At 44.1% G+C, this 21,121-nt stretch overlaps 1 protein-coding gene across 1 annotated transcript; it reads left to right on the top strand.

Annotated features, from left to right (window-relative positions):
• The first annotated feature begins 647 nt into the window (after positions 1-647).
• On the top strand, positions 648-20,899 carry atp1a3b (ATPase Na+/K+ transporting subunit alpha 3b). The gene is made up of 23 exons (XM_079227448.1): positions 648-756; positions 889-981; positions 11,119-11,193; positions 11,806-11,865; positions 12,336-12,539; positions 12,754-12,867; positions 13,358-13,492; positions 13,595-13,712; positions 13,948-14,216; positions 14,588-14,786; positions 14,905-15,149; positions 15,247-15,439; positions 15,884-16,059; positions 16,172-16,308; positions 16,403-16,553; positions 17,133-17,301; positions 17,426-17,580; positions 17,721-17,844; positions 18,056-18,201; positions 18,287-18,417; positions 18,526-18,627; positions 18,743-18,834; positions 19,392-20,899. Exons 2-23 carry the CDS (start codon positions 976-978, stop codon positions 19,418-19,420), a joined length of 3,030 nt encoding a protein of 1,009 aa, XP_079083574.1. The 5' UTR covers positions 648-756; positions 889-975; the 3' UTR covers positions 19,421-20,899.
• The last annotated feature ends 222 nt before the right edge of the window (positions 20,900-21,121 follow it).

Genomic DNA, 21,121 nt, shown 5'->3' with positions numbered 1-21,121 from the left:
ATGTACTGAAACAAGTCAGGTTTGATTCTTTACTTTACTTGAGGTACGCCCATGACAGTCATTTTACCTGCACCACTGAGTGCAAGTCTCTCCACGTCAGCTAAAACTACTGAAGTTGCATGGAAGTGCACAAGATGCTGATGACAGGACCAACACGACCGATGAGACATCCAAGGATGCTTATCACATGCATTATTGCCCACAAATCCACTATGTGATGTTACATAAATACATTACATGATGAGCAAACACAATCACGACAGCTAGAATCTAACCTTGTGCGTCCATTTCTATACATTTTCACTCGCGACGCTGCTGGCTGCAAGCCTCAGTATTCTGCAGTAAAGCAGGAGGGGCAGAAGGAGCTTTCTATTGGCCCGCTGGAGGACTGTGATTAAACCAATTGGTTAGCGATCCCATCACCGATGAGACGCTCCGAATTATGATTGGCCAGCTGCTCTATAAGGGGCGGGTTCAATCGCCCCTTCGGTTCACTCATTTGCTGGGGCGGCGCTTCTTCCACTGGCGGAGTACTGCGGCTTCAGGAGTACTGCGGAAACCGGCAGAGCCGCGGAGGGAGATCAAGCCTTGAAAAAATAGCAGTGCGGCTCGTTAGTTTCGCCGGTCTTTCTCCGCAAGTATCAGAGAGCAAAGGAAGGAAGCGCATCCCCGCGTGATGCTCCGCTCGAGACCGCAACATTTCATTTGAACGACGTCTCACAGGGGGGGAAAGATTGAAGCTTAACCGTTTGGAAGGTTTGAAAGACCGTTCATTTACGCCCAAAAACAAAATTTTGTCAGATCTAGATAACTGCCATGACGTCTTTTTTTCCATTTTTCATTTAAGCAGCCCTGAAAACTGAGCATATTCTCTTTTATTTTCTCAAGGCAAGGCATTTTGATATAACTCAACGCGAGGGGCTGACACCTCTCAAGCTGTGCATCACCTGAGAGGAGAAGAGTGACTGCGCCAACATGGGGGTAAGACTGACGATTCCAACTTTTTAACTGCGTTGTACCCCACCTGAAGTGGCCTGAGAAATGAGCGGTAGCCTGCTATTTTACTCCTGACAAAGAAGGGCTGGTGTGATGTCATTTTTTCCTCTATGGAAATCCCGTTTGTCTCATTGACATTGACTCTAATGCGGAACTGTGTTTTACCCATGGTCTCCTAGACTGCGACAAATTGATGTAGCCAGTAGCTTCTGTCGACTGCGGCGATAGAAAGCAGCGGTATTTCACTGCACACGGTGAATTGACTCTAGCCTGGTTTTGACGTGAATATAATGATTGTTTTACATTTATTGAAATATTTAAATTTAATCGGATCATGTCATTTTCTCTCATTCACTCGGTGATTTAAAAAAAAAAAAAAAAAAAAATTAAATTTTTTTTTTAATCATGCACCGAGATAATATATGAAAATCTGATGCCAAAGTGTCACAAGTGAGTGTGTGTGTCTGTGTGTGTGTGTGGTTTAGAGGTTGTCAGTGTGTCATGTGTATTTCAGGTCTCTGATAGGCCTACTTCGACTATAACCTTGCCAGCCATGGTAGGCCTGATCGGTTTATTCTTACCAAGAGCTCTCGTGTGGGAGAGTGGGAGGGGGGTGCACTTGTTAGACACCTATTCTGTTCACCCACCATTAATCTGTGGTTTAATTAAAAGAACGGAATTGCGTTACATTTGAAGGCAAAAAAAAGAGGTCTACATTGCTCTAGATCTTTCTCAGTGATGAATGAACAGGATGTACTGTGACCTCCTTCACGCCCTCGCTGCCCCACCCCCGTCTCCCCCCTCGTGTGCTCGCTTGCTTTAAACCCCGCCGGCACTGCCCTCTCTTCGGCCTGGTCCATCCAGCACGAGAGAAGCATCTGGCGGTGAACCGGGAAGATGCTGAGCCCATCGCGCCCTTGCTATCAGCGGAGGAGTCTCATCCTCGGCACTCGATGACCCATGCGTCATAATGCGGTTACTGGGAATAAGCGCATCGCCAGCTTATTTCCCCTTTAATTTGTGACATAACAGGGACTCTGTAATCACTAAAAGTATACACATTTACACAAACTACAGATTAAATAAGTGATGCGTTCAATAGGACTACACCAGGAGCACGACGTGCCCTTACATCTGCTGCTCGCACCGTTACATGGTAAAAAGCAACTGCGCTGTTTATATATATATATATATATATATATATATATATATATATATATATATATATATCTCAATTTGTGTGTGTGTATATGTCATGCAGACGATGCTGGTGGAAAAACACAGCGCTCCCGGAAAATGCCAAAATGCGAATGCCGGTATGAGCTATTGCGCAATTTCTGCTCCATCTCTATCCTGCGGAATTTAGTTGTATTTTTTTTTTATCTCCGACCGCAGTGTGCCTGTTAAATGATGCGGTGGCATGACGCCGCAGACAAGGGGCCATGCAGCACTAAGAGATCTCCACCGCTGTAGCAGCAGTGCAGGCAACTGTCATCGCAGTTACACAAGCATCTGAAAAGCAGGCCTGTCGTTCAAGATGAAGGCTTCGGCTAACCGAGCAGCATTATGAGCACTGCGTCAAAAGCGATGTGAGTGCAGAGGGTGCTTTCCGCATGAGGGCTATTGCTGTGTTTTCGGAAGATGCCGTAGCTCTCCAGAAATGTTAATTAAAAATGCAGAAAATGAGCGTCCATGGCGATCTGCTGTTTCCTTGACTTTCACTCCATGACGGCTGAGGTCACCCTGAATGGAAAAGGGGGATGGATGGAAGAAAGAATGGAGTGATGGGGCCGATCTTGTTTTCACGCGTTTGCCTGTCGACTACACATCCTTTTTCACTATCTCCATCTTTTTTTCTTCTCTTTTTTTTTTTTCTCGAATCTTGCACTGGCGCACTGTGCGATGGCATTGCCAGCTGTCCTTCCCCAAGGCCGCGGGGGGGCATCATGCGACGTGCCTCCTGCGTCAAACCGGGGGCGGGGCTTCTGGTGTGGAAATTCCCAGTAAAGAGCTGTGATTGGTTGGCAGGAGGAGCACGCAGAAAGGACATTGCATAGAAACAGCAGTGATGCTGAAGAGCAAGACTTGGGCTTGTTTCATGGATACTAGAGGCAATAGCGCATTTTGATGGATAGTCTTAATTTGGCAGAACATGTCTGAAGTGTATTTTCCCTCGCACACGCGCTCATCTTGCTCATTATTCTACTCTCTGCATGAGCGCAGCTATACATGGCGGATGCTGATGAGACTATAGGAGGATATTTTCACCTTCAGACACGTGACACTGATGGGGGAGGGTGCCACTGCTGAGAGAGCAAGAATGACAGAGCGAGAGAGGGAGGTAGGGCAGATCAGTAGTGGCTGGTCTGCAGGTGTAGAGAGAGAGGGATTTAAAATGACGGAGGAGGCGTATGGTGGGGGAGGGCTGCCTAGCTGTATATCTTGTTACAGGATAATGACCTGAGGCTCACATTACCATGGCTCCTGTTTCCTCTTGCTTCACATTGTGGGCTTGGTTATCAGGGGAACGGCAGACAGATGGGATAGGGAGATGAGGGATGTGGTTGGGTTGGATGATCCTCGTAGGACATTGACTGTAGGGCGGGGTGTGGTGCGTTGTCGGCAGGCTGGTGCCCCAGGAGAAATGAAGGTGTAGCATTAAGGCTTTCTACAGCAGGTCATATTGGTGAAGAGGGGTGTGGTTGAGCTGCTCTGAAGGCATTGTGGCTGAGGAAGCTCCCCTTAGTGTTGAGATCCCTATTAGACTCATGAAGTACGTGTCACGGCGTAAAGGTTTTTAGAACAGCCTGTGCTTTTATATTGGCACCAGTGAGGCGTGTGCAGTGACGGAGAAGAAATTAGGAGGTGTCAGTGAAGGTAGTTCAGGAGTATGATGTGTGTGGCCTCTGCAGAGGCCCAGCCCTCAGTTTGGTGCAGAGTACTGCACATCCCTCCCCACTGCACCTGGTGCCCAATGCTGATAGACTGCACTGTACCACAGCGGTTCTGTCCCACGTGTCGCAGGAACCAATAGAAAAGCACGTCCATACATAATCTGATCAACCGCATTGTCTCTCTGACCGCACAGCCTGCTGGGATCTTTTTGCCCTGTGGCATAGGGGTCAATTAAGATCAATATGTTGACCTTTGAAATGCCCCTTCATTGTCCCCTTCAAGCCTCTTGAAGCTTCTGATCAATAGATATCCACTGTAATGTGGCCTTGTCCCCAGTGAGAGTACTGCTGAAGGACAGAGTCCAGATTTCTCTCGTGGCTCAGCAAAAAAACAGTAGTTTGCCCTCCCACTAGTGTTGGACTAACGGGACAAGAAGTTTGTGTAATTCTAATAAAAATAAAGGTCACTGCTGTTGTCTTCATCCTTTTAAACAGGATTGCAGTCGACAGTGATTGACAAACAGTTTTCCAACATTATTGTGTTGATGGTCTCCCATAAAGAGAGCGATCCAGAGGGGTAAGGTTGCCTGACTACAACGACATGACTAATTTAGGGTGTTGTCCTGGAGATGTGTGTGTGTGTGTGTGTGTGTGTGTGCACATTCCCTGTGTGAATACACCAAAGCACAAAGTATAACACTGGGCAGCCACAATGGACAAAGGCTTGTTAAAATCAAACACCTTGCTGTATTTGTATTGTGTTACCACATAATGCTGCCATTCAGTAAAACAAATAGAAGTTGTTTTAAGATTTTCAGTAATTATATGCCTGAATTGTGAATGATTGTCCATTCATGCAGACATACTGAGCACAACAGAATCACAAAGCAACACATGCTTGAAAATCTCAAATGGGGATTTGGTTTCGTGCAGTCAGCCGCTGTGTGTATGGATGGATGCGTGCGTGCGTGCACATCTGGACATATTTATGTGACCAGATGCCTACAGAGGCGCCCTCTCTCACGCCATGGCGAGATGCCATCTTCTTTACAAGCACCAACGCACCAAGATTTACAATGCTAATCTAGACCAGGCCACATTCACACATGCCAAGACTCAACAACTACAGAGCAAATATATCCCTCAGGGCTCTCGGGTGGGGGGGGGGGGGGCAAAGATAAACAGTTCCACAGTTGTCTCTGTCGGATGAACAGATGAGAATGATGATGGGATGGACAAAGTCAAAATCTTTAGTTTGAGTTTCTTGCTCTTATTTATTTTTCTTTTGGAGAGAGCACTATACACGGTAAATGATTTGAGAGCTAAAGAGTTAATCTCTCTCTGCCTCTTTGTGTTTATGTGATTTAGAGATTAACATGTTCTAGTGCTCTTAAGCGATCACGGACGTTTTATACAGCAGTGAATACATATACTATTTCATCACTTCTACTTGTCCATGGTTTAATTTGAGCTGCCACTCGGGCGTAACAGAACGTGACTGTTGCACTAGAAACGTTTGACGCCATCTTTTCCCTTTCTTCTTCACGTCTGATATCTGGAATCTCCTTTTGATGCCTGTTCACTTTGTTCTGTAGAAAGATAAAAAGCCTTCATATCACTCAAGGCTGATACAGATAAGCGAAACAAATACCTCAACAGTCTCTTTTGCATGGCATTCAAATCCTAATCACCTCTCAAAAGTAATCATCTAATCCATTCGTTTACTCAGTACTGTTGGAAGACATTCACCAAATTACTGTGCACCAAGACCTAATGATACATGTGGAGATTGCACGTATGCATTTGATTTTCCTGAAATAAAATTGCAGAGAAAGAAGAGTGATGGAGACAAAGAGAGGATGAAGCACAGCGGGCTAATCCAGTGTAGTAATCAGACTGGCTAATCCCAACAGCTATGTCCCTCGGCCCACGGCCTGAGCCCCCTGTGGCCCAGAGCCATGCCGTCCTGCTGCAAGAAACAGCAGATGGTCCAATGACCTTGCAAGGTCGCAAATACACACACACGCATGCATGCATGCATCAACACACATATACACACCACACGCATAGTAGCATGTGCGCAGATGCAGACATGTAATTACAAACCAGGACATATTTCACATGCAATATATGTTCATTCAATTGTTTCTTCAGACCTTTTTACATTTTCATGTGTTGATGGATTCTTTTCCTATTATAATTCCTAGAGACAATAGAGGGACAGCAAAGTGTAGTGGAGATCCAGTAAAAAAAAAATGCCGTTTAAAGGATGCCTTATTGCTAAAAAAAAATCATTACATTTGCTCCCATACAATGGGACTAAATCAGTCGATCGGCCAGACTGAAGACAAAGGGCCTTCAACCTGCAGCCTCAGCCAGTTTACTGAACTACAACAGAAGATGACATGAATTAGACCCAATATCTTTGTGATGTGACCTGTGAAAATGGGTAGACATATAATGCTTATGTTAATACACACCACCATTTAGACATTTTGTAAAACAAGTTCCCATGATCTAAGGGCACAAGTAAAATGACAAATGAGTATATCCTCAGCTGTATGTTCTACGCTCATGGTCATAGTGAAAAACACGCCACAATGATGCCAACAATGTGATCCATGCATCATTGCTGCGCTGTACAAAGAGGAAGTGACTCACATGTAGGTATGACACATTTGTGATGGTGGTTGCTAAATGATTCAAATGGAGCAGGGTTACATTTCTTCCTTCTACAACCCACTTCCTCATACGAGTTCCATATTTAGAGAAAAACACCTTTGTGCATAGACGCACATAACTTCTTCCTGTTACAGGATTCCTCATGCGTGCAATTAAAGTGGAAGAAAAGATGCTGCGTGCCAGTCCCAGTCAACCCCACCATCGGTGTGCAGGCCTCGACCCGTTGTCCTCAAGATGCTTGGCATGATAGTTATCCCAGGTGCCACTCCTAGTTTGAACTCTTGTCCATGATGTGAATAACATTATTAACATTAACATTATTTCCTTCTCTTTATATTTTGAGTTATGTCTTCTCTTTTCATGTCACAATCACGTGTGTCTCTCTCTCTCTCTCTCTACATCTGCCTTCCTCTCTCTGCCGCAATGCGTGTAGACGCTGCACACACGGACCGTGGCCAACACAATGACTCTGCTCTGCTCACACAAACGCACACTAATTCTTTGAATCAATTACCCGTCTGTTTTATACAGCAGTGAATACTGTGTCCAGTTTCAGATGCATCAATTAATACTGGTCCCGGAGAACATCAGGGGATCCTAAGAGTACTAGGCCACTGCTGAGCTTGTTCACCATGGTTGCTCGCCCTCCAAACAGTCATTCATCAGAGGATGAAACGTAAGATTTATTTTGGTCTGCCAGAGCCGACCAGTAGAATAATTTAAGATCAAATCAAACACACAACCCTGTATGTGAGGCAATTGGCTTTTTAAAATGATTGATTTTAAGTAGATTTTGATAAGCCAACATGTAACTGGATGCGAGCGGTTGCACAACGTAATCCACAGATGTGTCTGTCCATCAGTCCATTTGTCTCTGTGCTTGTGGGAGAGCGAGCGTCTGTAATTCCAGCCACAAGTCTCTGTTTCCTTCCTCCGCACAGAAGGGGCTCATTACATTACCCAGAGCTGTGAGAGGCAGCCGGACACCCACACAGACCCACACAGACCCACACAGACCCACACAGACCCACACAGACCCACACAGACCCACACAGACCCACACAGGCAGGCACAGGCAGGCACACGTTGATGTCCTCTGCAAATGCACGGATACTCAAGTAATATATGTACGCAATATGGACTCCATCTTTCTCTGCTGAATAATTCAAATGAAAGTGGCGATGACGGAGACAAGAGATAGATTTATTTTTATATATAAAAATAAATCTGTCAGGTAGCAGGGTGTGTCTGGAGGGGGGGGGGGAATGAGAGACACACACACAAAGCCAGGTATGCACTTAGAATACTCTACATTCTGTAACCACGACACAGGATAAATCAGTGACCTCTCTTTGAGTCATGCTGGTGACTACATCCGAAAACACACACACACACTCGGAGTGAGAATATATGCTGTTAACATATGCGACTTCATGCTCAAAGTAACACACACACACGCGCACACACACACCATGAGTAAGGTTTTGTAATCTATTAGAGTGGGGTTACTGCGGGTCATACACTGACACAGAGCCAGCAGACAAAGACTGTTGGTCAATATCTAATTAGAAGCATGAGCAAAGGGTGACACCAGCTTCTCTCTCTCTCTCTCTGTCCCTTTCTCCACCTGCCTCTTTCGCTCTTTATCTCTCCCTGCCTCCCACCTCCCACGGATGTCTCCCTGTCCATGTGCCCAATCGTGTCCGTCATCCACCCCCTCAACATCCATCTCTCCGTGTCTCTACTTTTCACCACGTATCGCTTTGTTTGGCACTCCTCTCCATACCAAACACTTCTATTGTCTGGGCATATGTGTGTTTGTGATAGGAAGAGTGTGTGTCCATGTTTATGATTATAAATGTCAGCGTGCATATGCTCATAAGAGCAGGTGTGTCGTTGACGATGCTCCCTAAGTGTGTATTTGCAGTGTACCACATCGTCTGTAGACAAACTAGCCACAAAAAGAATATTATACCAACAAATGCACTTACACAGCTGCCAGTCAGTCATCTTTTAGATGATGGCGCCTATTTGATACCGATAAATCTGTAACTCCATATTAGTCAACACACTTGATCTCTAAACAGAGATTTGGAGCCGTCGTTCATTCATGCATATAATACATACATGTATGTGCTAACACACCCGCCATCTCAATGGGAACACACGCACACATCCCGGTTCTGTCTCAAAGGGGATGAGCAGCAGTACTTTTCCACTGCAGCAGTTCCTTCTGTATGCAGCCTCTGCCTCACCAGGCCTGCCTGGTCTTGCTGCGACAAAGACATTTTCTCACCTGCTCTTTTGTTGCAGAACCATGTGTGTTTGCGTGTGTGTGGGTGGGTGTGTGTGTTTGCAGTCAGTCAGTCAGTCAGTCAAACGGCTCCTTCCCACTGATGCTACTCTCTGCCTGACATGTTTGAACGAAGGGTTCCATTGTTTGCTTTGAATTCAGCAGCGGTCGTTGAGCAGCCCAAGCTCCACAATTAAGCGAGTGAGAGTTGTCATCCACATGCTGCTTCACGAAGCTGTTCTCTTTTTTTATGATGGCAAACTAGAAAGACAGGTCTTCGTTTCCATAAACAAATTCAATATGCAGAGGCATGATTTCACAAGAGTTTCACACAACGGCAGTACAATTGCAGCTCCCACGGTGGGACTTGAAGGTGCAAGTTGTTCTATTTGGCAAGTGTGTGTTTTGGTGTGGTCTGGGTGTGTGAGCTTTTGTGGAGAACGTGGGATCTCTATTCCTACTTTCTTACTGGTGCTTGTGTAAATATGTAAGTTTGGGAAGGGATTTCTTTTTTCGCAGATTAATTTAAAAGTAAACATGAAGCAGTAAATCAAAGGAGACGTCTGTTTGTAGTTAACATTGGTACTATGATGACGACATTACTTGTGTATGCTGCAATCCTGATAATGGTACTGCCTGGTTGTACCACCAGAGGGTGCTTACTTTACTTCAGTGAATTTCCCCACACAGTTGGTTTTTGATTGTATAAGAGGAAGCCAGTGCCTCATACAATTAAGTTATCAATGAAATTGTAACCTTGAACCTAATTTGACACTCACCTTAATTAAGCGTGTCTGTTATCATTGACTAAAGTTATTGATGTTTCTGTCTGATTCAAAGTGAATTATGTGGCTTCAATATCAGCTAGACTTAGCTCTCTCATACCATCAGTGTATATTAATTTGACTGCATTGATCCGCCACCGATGGTCATTTCCTTGATGAGTTTTGTAAGTGAAGGACCTGACCACTAGGATCCACTCACACCTCCTGCGAGGGATTTGTGCCTCCATGTCACCTCTGACCCTTGATGAGGGACGTCTGTATTGACGTCGCCCAGCAAGTCAGGCAGCTCTCCTTCCGGACAATATGCTGGAGTTACAGCTATAGACCGAGAAAGACTAGAATGTGCTGGAGAAGATCTGGGTTATTATTAGTCCACTCGCATCTAGTTTAACAACATAAGCCAATTTCTGAGGGGATAATTATAGTTGCAGAGTAGCAGGAACCAGAGGCAGCACAGTAAAGCAGGCGGAAGAGGATGAGGGTGTGTGTGTGTGTGTGTGTGTGTGTGTGTGTGTGTGTGTGTGTGTGAGCGCAAGTACTTGAGACTTAATTTTAGATCTTTGACATCAAAGCGGCTCTGATGTATCTGGTCTAATAGTGTAGAACGTACCAGAATCTAATCAGAAAGCCTTTGATGCTCTCTCTCTCTCTCTCTCTCTCTCTCTCTCTCTCTCTCTCTCTCTCTCTCTCTCTCTCTCTCTCTCTCTCTCTCTCTCTCTCTCTCTCTCTCTCTCTCTCTCTCTCTCTCTCTCTCTCTCTCTCTCTCTCTCTCTCTCTCTCTCTCTCTCTCTCTCTCTCTCTCTCTCATGTCCTTGCTGCTAGATGAATGAAAAAGGCCAGGAAGTGATTAGTTAAAACCTACAGGTTAAACCATTTGCACTTGATTGTTTCTACTGTTGTGGACATCAGAGCAACCCTTTTTTGATCAGTGGAGGGATCAAATAGATATGGCAGAGCAGACCTGAGGCACATGCTTTAATGTGTGGTATGTAATGTATGTTTAATATGGATGCTTTTGTTCAGAGAGAAACGGCAGCTATGGAGGTGATGCATTTATCTTTCACGTCTTTGATTGTTAAGATAATAGGTTTACATGCTCTTAATCTCACATCCTCCTCATAAACGAAATACAGGCTACTTCACGAGGTCACTTCACAAGGGTACAACATTATTTACTGTGTATTAAAAGAAACCAAGGGCAATTAAATAAAGCCCGCTGGCTTTGCAATCAGTTACTGGTAAATACTGTTTGAATGCCTGACAATACTGTTATCTGAATAATGAATGCATTTAATGCCTTTAAGTGGTGTTTTTAGTGAGCTAATGTTCAAGCCCCGAGAACAGTGAAGATTATAAACACAAGCGCACAGGCTACTAACTCCTTAATCTAGTCCGAAGGCATGTATAAAACATATGTGTGTGTCTGTAGTATGGCCGGTCAGACAGTTACCGCGTTGCCACCACACAGGACAAAGATGACCGCTCCCCCAAGAAGAAGAAGGGGGCCAAGGACATGGATGACCTGAAGAAGGAAGTGCCCATTGTAAGTAAATCCTTCTTTTATCTGTGAAGAATACTTGTGAAACTGAGTGTTGGCATCAAATATGTTTGAGACCAATTCACTTTTGATCCTGTCAGTCAAAAGCTGATTTATTTGACACTACAATTCCCTAATTATTCATATATTTTTTAATACCAACCATGCATTTTTAGGATGCATATAAATGATTTTACCTTTTGAAAAAAAATCTTCTTTGAGAATATAGAAAAGGACACTGAATTGCCACCAACTCTGTTGGAGAGAAGGGAAATCTTTCCCATGCGGGCCAAAAAAATAAATATTTTTACTAGTATGAGCGGTGACTTGTTATCAGGAAGTCGTCACTTGATCCCGCCTCACAGCGCAAGAAACAGACACCTGGGTCGCCATATATCTGCCCAATGCTCTTATCTATCAGGTGAACTGCATGCATAGAGTACATTTCCAATTACCTTGACTGAAATTAAGTTATTGGATTTTCTGAAATGCAAAGAAAGCTGTCGGCATAGTTCTTGATTCAATTTGGACTATTTTCTTGAAATTGTCCTTGCATGCAAAAAAACTACTAAACATACTGAGCTATGCAGACTATTGATTATCTGTTTTTTTTTCCAGACGGAACATAAGATGTCCATAGAGGAAACATGCAGGAAATACCAGACTGACATTGTCCAGGTGAGTTGATGAAACTTGTTGTGAAAAGCAAGGCTGGAGGGGCAGCAGGAGATAGAGAGAAATATATATAATTTTGTTTGTTTAATGTGTGTATGTATGTATGTATGTGTGTATATATATATATATATATATATATATATATTTTTTTTTTTTTTTATGTGCGTGTGTATGTATACATGTTGTTTTTTTTGGTGTGTGTATATGTGAGTGAGTTCAGGTGTGAGCCTTTCGCATTACTTGCAGCAGAATGCTTTCTAATGAAAACACATCAATTATAATATCAACATTATATTTCTCTATTTATACAGCTATGGTTTTAGACCAATTTTCCAGTTGGCCACTAGATGGCGTACTACTTTTGTTTCATTACAGTTCATGACCATCCAACTCCAAAGTCATACAAAATAAATATGAGAATGTTAACAAACTTAAACAAATATGCGTTTGTATTGTCTGTGTGCTCCCTCCAGGGCTTGACCAATGCCAAGGCAGCAGAGTATCTGATCAGAGATGGTCCCAATGCTCTCACCCCTCCTCCCACCACCCCGGAGTGGATCAAGTTCTGTCGCCAGCTGTTTGGTGGATTCTCCGTCCTGCTGTGGACTGGCGCCATCCTCTGCTTCCTCGCTTACGCCATCCAGGCAGCCACTGAGGACGATCCTGCAGGAGACAATGTGAGCACACACACACACACACACACACACACACACACACACTCTTACTCACTCACATCTGACCCATCTACACCTCATTAACACATCCGTCACACTTCCCACTCTGAAGTACAGGCATTAATAACACCTCGCTTAAGCGATTTTAGCATCACACACATCCAGTGCTTTTCCACAGACCACACTCTCATATGTTTGACTGTTTGTCTCTCTCCAGTTGTACTTAGGTATTGTGCTCACAGCTGTCGTCGTCATCACTGGCTGCTTCTCATACTTTCAAGAGGCCAAGAGCTCCAAAATCATGGAGTCTTTCAAGAACATGGTGCCTCAGGTAAATATGTGTTTGCTCAAAAGAAATCAAGCTATGTGTGAAAGCTTATTTCGGTTCCCTCTGGAGAGGAGAAACTGACACGTTGTGCTGTGAAGGTAAATATATATTTAGGATGTTTGGAGTCAAGCGGCAGACACAAGAAAGTAGGGGTTGCTAATGTGACTTAGCAGAAACTCTGTTAACTCTGTATGTGTAAGTCTTCACACTTTACCTCTTTACTTGCCACTAAGAGTGGGAATATTGCAAAAGGAGGTGGCACAGCTGGTGGTTGGCGCACTCTGCCTGAAGATGGTTATGCCTACTGTGCGTTTTTGATTGAATGAATGAATTATTTGCTCATTATATGTTTAGTCAGACAGTTCTCTTTTTTTCACATGAAGAGATGGCAAAGAAGGCAAAACTCCCCATTTTCCAAGACACCGTGTTACTAACATTGGCCAATGCCTGAGTGTTTGTGTGTTTTCTGACCATCACTGATCTCTCCCTGCAGCAAGCGTTGGTGATCCGTGAGGGTGAGAAGGTACAGATCAACGCTGAAGAAGTGGTGGGTGGAGATCTGGTTGAAGTGAAGGGAGGAGACAGGATCCCTGCTGACATCAGGGTGGTTTCCGCTCATGGCTGCAAGGTACACACGCATGCATGCATGCACGCACACACACATACACAATCAAAGTCTTGCTTCTTGTTGTATGCAATTTCATGTTTTACTTTCCCTGTCTCCCACTAGGTTGATAACTCCTCCCTCACAGGCGAGTCAGAACCTCAGAGCAGGTCACCTGACTGTACCCATGACAACCCCTTAGAGACCCGAAACCTTGCTTTCTTCTCCACCAACTGTGTGGAAGGTATGGTCACCATGGCAACAGTATGATGTGCTATTATTAACTTGTGTGCCTGTGGTTTGATTTAAAGCCTCGAAATTGAGGAAAGATATAACTTGTATACCTGACTTACTTACTTTAAGACTAAAATGTAAAGCAGAATTCTAACTGAGATTTTTTTTTTAGGACTAATCACACAGGTCCTGACGCTGCAAATGACATTTTACATCATTATATATGTGTTCTTTTTCCAAACCAGGCACAGCGCGTGGCATTGTTATCTGCACCGGAGACAACACGGTCATGGGTCGCATTGCTACTCTTACCTCTGGCCTGGAAACCGGCAAAACCCCCATTGCAAAGGAGATCGAGCACTTCATCCACATCATCACAGGTGTGGCCGTCTTCCTCGGTCTCACATTCTTCATCCTGGCCATCGTCCTGGGTTACTCCTGGCTGGAGGCCGTCATCTTCCTCATCGGCATCATTGTGGCTAACGTGCCTGAAGGGCTGCTGGCCACTGTCACTGTAAGTGCAAATAATTATCTATCTCTTTGGCCCTTTTCACTTGAATTTTATTTATTTTTGCAATCTGTTGTTATTGCTCATTTTGGATACATGGCATTTTCTTCATTTTATTTCTTTCTAAATCTCTTTTATCAATGCTTGTGGTCACATTTTATTATATTTAAGTGGTTTAAGTATTGCTTTTTATGTTTTTAATACATTTGATTTTGAAAGGTGCAATGGAAATAAATAGACAATACTTGTTTGCTTTTTTTATTATTGTGAGCGCACTTTATTTAGCATCAAGAAATGGATAAATTAAATCCTGGAGCTTGACAGGTGATGCATCCGATCACAATAACGATTAACATTATACATGTATTGTTCTGCAGGTATGTCTGACCCTGACTGCCAAACGTATGGCAAAGAAGAACTGCCTTGTGAAGAACTTGGAAGCTGTGGAAACCTTGGGCTCCACCTCCACCATCTGCTCTGACAAGACCGGCACCCTGACCCAGAACAGGATGACTGTGGCCCACATGTGGTTTGACAACCAGATCCACGAGGCCGACACCACTGAGGACCAGTCTGGTTAGTAATGATGGGGCATATGCCATCACTGATACAATATGTAACTACTATAAAAGGGATCAATAATAAATAGAAACCAGGAAGGTTAATAACACCCCCTCTCCTGCTCCCGCTCTAGGTGCCTCTTTCGACAAGACCTCCGTGACGTGGCTGTCTCTGGCTCGTATCGCTGGTCTGTGTAACCGCGCTCAGTTTAAAGCAGGACAAGACCAGCTGCCCATCCTGAAGCGTGACGTGGCCGGCGACGCCTCAGAGTCCGCCCTGCTGAAGTGTATCGAGCTGTGCTGTGGCTCAGTCCGGCTGTCGAGGGATAAGAACAAGAAGGTGGCTGAGATCCCCTTTAACTCCACCAACAAATACCAGGTAGGTCAAAGGTTTTATGACAGTTGTGCACACAAAGTGAAACCCATACGCACGAACACCATGTATACTAAATTAACATTCTGCTTTCCTCTTCCAGCTCTCAGTGCACGAGACAGAGGACCTCAATGACAACCGCTACCTTCTGGTGATGAAGGGAGCCCCTGAGAGGATCCTGGACCGTTGCTCCACAATCATGATTCAGGGGAAGGAACAACCTATGGACGAGGAGTTGAAGGAATCTTTCCAGAATGCCTACATGGAACTGGGAGGACTGGGAGAGAGAGTACTTGGTAAGTACATATAACTGGAAGAGATTCAAAGATACAGGGAGGGACAGTCTGACTATGCCCTGAGGTTCAAACAGGGATTTTATTTAGTCTTTTCCACTGTATTTAGATAATCCTCATACTATAGTATATTTCCATTTCACAAAAATGATATCAATCCATTGATTTTACTTTCTAATTGGTTACATTACAGCTAATAGTTTTGTGACTGCAATTTATTAATTTGGACGAATTCCAAAATATGCAACAGCTCCTGGTCAAATGCTTTTAAACATTTTTAATTTGAGATCTATTGAAGAATCTGTGGAGTTATTAGAAACGGGCACCATTGAAATGTAATTTTTTGACTAATGTTGGACGCTATGTCCGAGGTCAGGAATAGACGGTCTGGGTTGATGCGTAGACATCACAAATCAACACTAAATGTGACACTACTTTTCACTCCAGGTTTCTGCCACGTGATGATGCCAGAAGACCAGTACCCCAAGGGCTTTGCCTTTGACACGGACGATGTCAACTTCCAGACCGACAACCTTTGCTTTATTGGCCTTATGTCCATGATCGACCCTCCCCGTGCTGCTGTGCCTGATGCTGTTGGCAAATGCCGATCTGCTGGTATCAAGGTGAGTTTTTTTTTCTTGCAAGCCTAATATCAAATGTTTTTATTCCTTAAAGTCTTTTCAAATAATATTGTTTGTGATGATGGTATACAATGTAATGTATGTTGCTTGTTAGGTCATTATGGTCACTGGAGATCACCCGATCACAGCCAAAGCCATTGCCAAGGGAGTGGGCATCATCTCTGAGGGCAACGAGACAGTGGAGGACATTGCAGCCCGTCTCAACATACCTGTCAGTCAGGTCAACCCCAGGTAAAGAATGCTCACAGAAACACACACACACACAATCAAACTAAATAATAGTAAATCACAAGACCCACGTCAACGCTTCACTGTCTGTGTTCAGGGATGCCAAGGCCTGTGTGATCCACGGTACAGACCTCAAGGATCTGTCTCAGGATCAGATGGACGACATCCTGAGGAATCACACCGAGATTGTCTTTGCGAGGACCTCCCCACAGCAGAAGCTCATCATCGTAGAAGGCTGCCAGAGACTGGTATGAGCATGTTTAGATTGTTTTAGAGTAAAAAGCCGAATGGATAATAGATGCTTGGGACGACTTGAACAAGTAGAGGTTACATTTCTAATCCATACCGTATGTGGATTACATTGGGGACAAATAGCATTACACTTTTACAACAGCAGATGGCGCTACTTATCTGTCAAATTTATCCCCCTGACTGATGCATTAAACATTTTTTTTTTTTTTTTTTGACTGAGTGGTTAGATTGCACTTGAAAAAAGGTTTTAATTGAATTCAATCAAAATAAATTGGCATGTTCTCCCCGTGTCAGCGTGGGTTCCCTCCGGGTTCCTCCCACAGTCCAAAGGCATGCAGCTTAGGTTAATTGGGCTCTAAATTGCACCCGGTGTGAATGTGAGCGTGAATGGTTGTCTGTCTATATGTGCCCTAAAGTATTGACTCGTTTAATATTCTTGGTCGTATGAATGAAGAGTATTAATCTCTAGCTAAAATAAGGTTTATAACTAAAAGATAAATACATTTAACAAGTATAACTTCTTCCATATATTCATGCAATATAAGCTCATCCTCGCCCTGCTGCTTCTCTCCCAGGGTGCCATTGTGGCCGTGACAGGTGATGGTGTGAATGACTCACCTGCCCTGAAAAAGGCCGACATTGGTGTTGCCATGGGAATCTCTGGCTCAGATGTGTCCAAACAAGCCGCAGACATGATCTTGTTGGATGACAACTTCGCCTCTATTGTCACAGGAGTGGAAGAAGGTGAGAAGACCCAAAGGACCGAACTGGAACATGTGATCCTTGAGGATGCACAGAAAGTGGTTTCAGAGACCCAAACTGAAGGTTTTAGTGTGTGATGTAACCTGTCTGTTTTTCCCCCATTCAGGCCGTTTGATCTTTGATAACCTGAAGAAGTCCATTGCCTACACCTTGACCAGCAACATCCCAGAGATCACCCCCTTCCTGCTGTTCATCATCGTCAACATCCCCCTGCCACTGGGAACCATCACCATCCTCTGTATTGACTTGGGAACCGACATGGTGAGAGCTGATACAACACTCACTGTCTTTTATGACAAACGCAGCTTTCACTAAATCTCTATCTCATCACTGAAAGCCGCTCCTGTTGATAGGACACATCTTAATGTAGTCAAAATCCCCATTTCTCCCTCGTCCCTCAGGTGCCAGCCATCTCACTGGCTTATGAAGCAGCTGAGAGCGACATCATGAAGCGTCAGCCCAGGAACCCATTCAGGGACAAGCTGGTGAACGAGAGGCTTATCAGCATTGCCTATGGACAAATTGGTAGGTGAAATGAAGATTGCCGCTGATCCAAGCTCGGAATTGTCTTTGATCTGGATTGAAGTTAAATCCTAGTTGCCTGAAAGTTATTTTGTTTAAATCAATCTGTATCCACCTTTTTATTGTTCACAAACAACAGCTGCATTATCTTTGGACCTATCTGCAATGTTTTTTGTTTCTGTAACTTAATCTCTGTGTTTGTCTTTTTCCTCAGGTATGATTCAGGCTCTGGGAGGCTTCTTTGCCTACTTTGTCATCTTGGCTGAAAATGGTTTCCTGCCCATTCACCTAGTCGGCATCAGGCTCAATTGGGACGACCGCTCTGTCAACGACCTGGAAGACAGCTACGGGCAGCAATGGGTTAGTGTTTGTGTTGAAGTGAACTTTCAGGTGTTTTCTTGTTTTGTTGCTGTATCTTACTGTGTCTGCCCTCTCTTGCCCTCAGACATACGAGCAGAGGAAGATCGTGGAGTTCACATGCCACACAGCCTTCTTTGTCAGTATTGTAGTCGTGCAGTGGGCTGATGTCATCGTCTGCAAGACCAGGCGTAACTCTGTGTTCCAGCAGGGCATGAGGTGAGTCCAAATCTATTGTGATACCGATATACTTAAATGTGTCCTTTCAATAATTCAAAATTGGCAAAAAGTTTTGCACTCTAACATTTGTTGTTTGTCTCCACCCAGGAACAAGATCTTGATCTTTGGCCTGTTTGAAGAGACAGCCCTGGCTGCCTTCCTGTCCTACTGCCCAGGCATGGATGTGGCACTCAGGATGTATCCACTAAAGTGAGTGCCACCTGTATCGCGTGGATAGATATGCAGTCACTCTGGTTCACATATTGTTTCAAATCTATTTACTTCATTATTTGTAATCCTTGTTGTTTTCTTGTCTTGCCCACAGGCCCAGCTGGTGGTTTTGTGCGTTCCCCTATAGTTTTCTCATCTTTGTCTATGATGAGGTTCGAAAACTTCTTATTCGTAGGAACCCCGGAGGTAAGTGCGTAGCTTTTAGGGGTAATCTATTAGCAAAAATGAAATCAAATATGTTTGTTTTCTTTGGTGCATAATGCATTTACATTACCTTAGAATGAGCCGTTTATATCTCCATACGGAGTAAGTTCTCTTCATGAGCCTGCCACCATGTTTCTACAGTAGCCCAGATTGGACAAACCAAACACTGGCTATAGATGGGGCCATTTGCCCTTTTGCGTCGGCCACCATAGTTCTCCTATACGCATTGCACACAGGAGAAGGTTCATCAAATCCAACACACTGCCCTTTTAAGTGCCCGTTTCTTTAAAGGAAGTTGTGGTTTTAAGCTGGACTATTTGTTGGCAGGTTTTGTTATTGTCACAGAGCAAGGCTCGCTGTTTACCCGTTTGCAGTCTTTGTTATAAGCTACACTAACTGACTGCTGGCAGTATCGTACTTCCCAAAGTGTTTATCTAGTCCTTTTAACTAATACTAATTCAATGGAAAATATGACTTGAAAGCACTGAATTAACTGTCTGAACTTCTGTGTTTTTTTCTTTCTCTCATTTACATTCCAGGTTGGGTGGAAAGAGAGACATACTATTGATCAATGGAGCATCTTTGCTCAAGCCCCTTACATGTTCCACTTATTTCTCCCCCCTGTCACTCCATCCCTGGCAAGACACACCTTCAGATGCCCCGCCCCCTTAAAGACAAAAAACGCTTTGAAGCAATTTTCATCAATACTGCCCCAAAGATTAAAAACAGCAAAAGCACCTTTACAACTTTCGACATTGACCCACCCCCCTTTCTCCCATCTCCTATGATACTCTTTGCATGTGTTCTCTCACTGCTGTGTACATAAACCAATATATCTACCAAACGGCAGCTGCATATTGTGTATGTAGATTTGAATGAGCTAAGGATACAAAGGGAGTGTCCATGCTCTGCAAAAAAGGGCCATCCAGCTCCTTCCCCTCCCTGTTCTCCCCCTTGTCTGTCTCTATACCTTCGTTCCCTTCTCTTCTCCCTCCTTGCCAACCCTTTGCTTGTCCCCCAATCACACAAAGATGTAAAGATCACACAGTGAGATCCCACCGCCGACACCACTTCGACTGCCACCTCTCTCTCCTCCGTCTCATGTCTGTGGAGGACCAGCGGAGTGGTCATCTCCCTTCTATTCCGTTATCAACGGCCACAGTGTTGTTGTTTTTTTAATATGTGGGGTACGGGGGGGTTTCGATGATTTTACTTGTGTTTTTTATTTCCAAGACGGGAGGGGGGGTACGTGAGAGCTGCTTTTCCTCATTTAGGCCTAACAAAGCACACCCCACGGCATTCTGTCCCCCCTCTCTCCCCCTCTGTCTCTCACACCCCTCCCCTCCCCTCCCTCCTGCCCTGTTTGTCCCTGTTTGTGTGCACTGTGTGAACCATTGTCCTTGTTAATAACTATTACAGTACACCCCCTCCCCCCAAGTTGGTGAATACAACTCAATCTTTCTGTGTGCTCTAGGAAATCTATATAATTCTATACTGAATTTAAATGAAACAATAAAAAAAACATGTTGGAAAAACAGCTCAAGAGAGAAATTCATGAAGAATAACATCAACAATATTGGTGAAATAGGAACAAGCGAGAGATACGTCTTTGTTTCTGTTTTTTGTTTGGTTTCAGTTGTTTTTGCTGGTTTTTCAGGAGGTTATTCTAAAACTGTAACAGCAGAGCAGGGTTTTAAGGTTGTGTTTTTACCAAAAGACACAAGACGCCAACCAAGGCTTTCAGGTTCCCGTCACTGCAGGTATGATAACGATATGATGTGGTGATGGTGAGACCATGCGCCTGCGGTCCGTGATACTGGATCGGGTCCAACTCTGGTTCGGTCCAAGTCCTGGTATAGGCTGGTGTGGCCCAGGTCTGTGTGCATGTATGTGTTGGAGACCAGTGAGGGGCCCGCGGTCTCAGGCTGGATCTATCTCAGATGGCTGCAAGAGTTGAAAGTCAAGAAGAAAGAAAAAAACCACAACTAGTAGAACATGTGTGTCAAATAAATGAAACCAACACCAATAAAACATCTAGAACATTTAATACAACCTAGACCTGTCTGTGTCTTTCTGTCTGAAAAACTACACTTCACAGCACACTTTATTACAATGATATGCTTATATTTTATATCCCCTAGTCTTTGTCTTTAGTGCTCTTTCTTGAAAACAGCTAATGATATGCATATAAAGGTGGTATATTCTGACTAAATAAAAATAATTGAATGCCATACCTTACCATAGACCTGCAGCAAATACTCCCTTTAGA

Source organism: Taurulus bubalis (genome assembly GCF_910589615.1).
Source record: "Taurulus bubalis genome assembly, chromosome: 12".
Classification (NCBI taxonomy): Eukaryota; Metazoa; Chordata; class Actinopteri; order Perciformes; family Cottidae; genus Taurulus; species Taurulus bubalis.
This window is presented reverse-complemented; position numbering and strand designations above follow the sequence as displayed.

Bases quoted from the DNA above. Each gene is read 5' to 3' on its own strand.
- atp1a3b (XM_079227448.1), top strand. The intron at 12,540-12,753 runs GTGAGCACACAC...GTCTCTCTCCAG, and splicing joins ACGATCCTGCAGGAGACAAT to TTGTACTTAGGTATTGTGCT. The intron at 18,835-19,391 runs GTAAGTGCGTAG...TTTACATTCCAG, and splicing joins TATTCGTAGGAACCCCGGAG to GTTGGGTGGAAAGAGAGACA.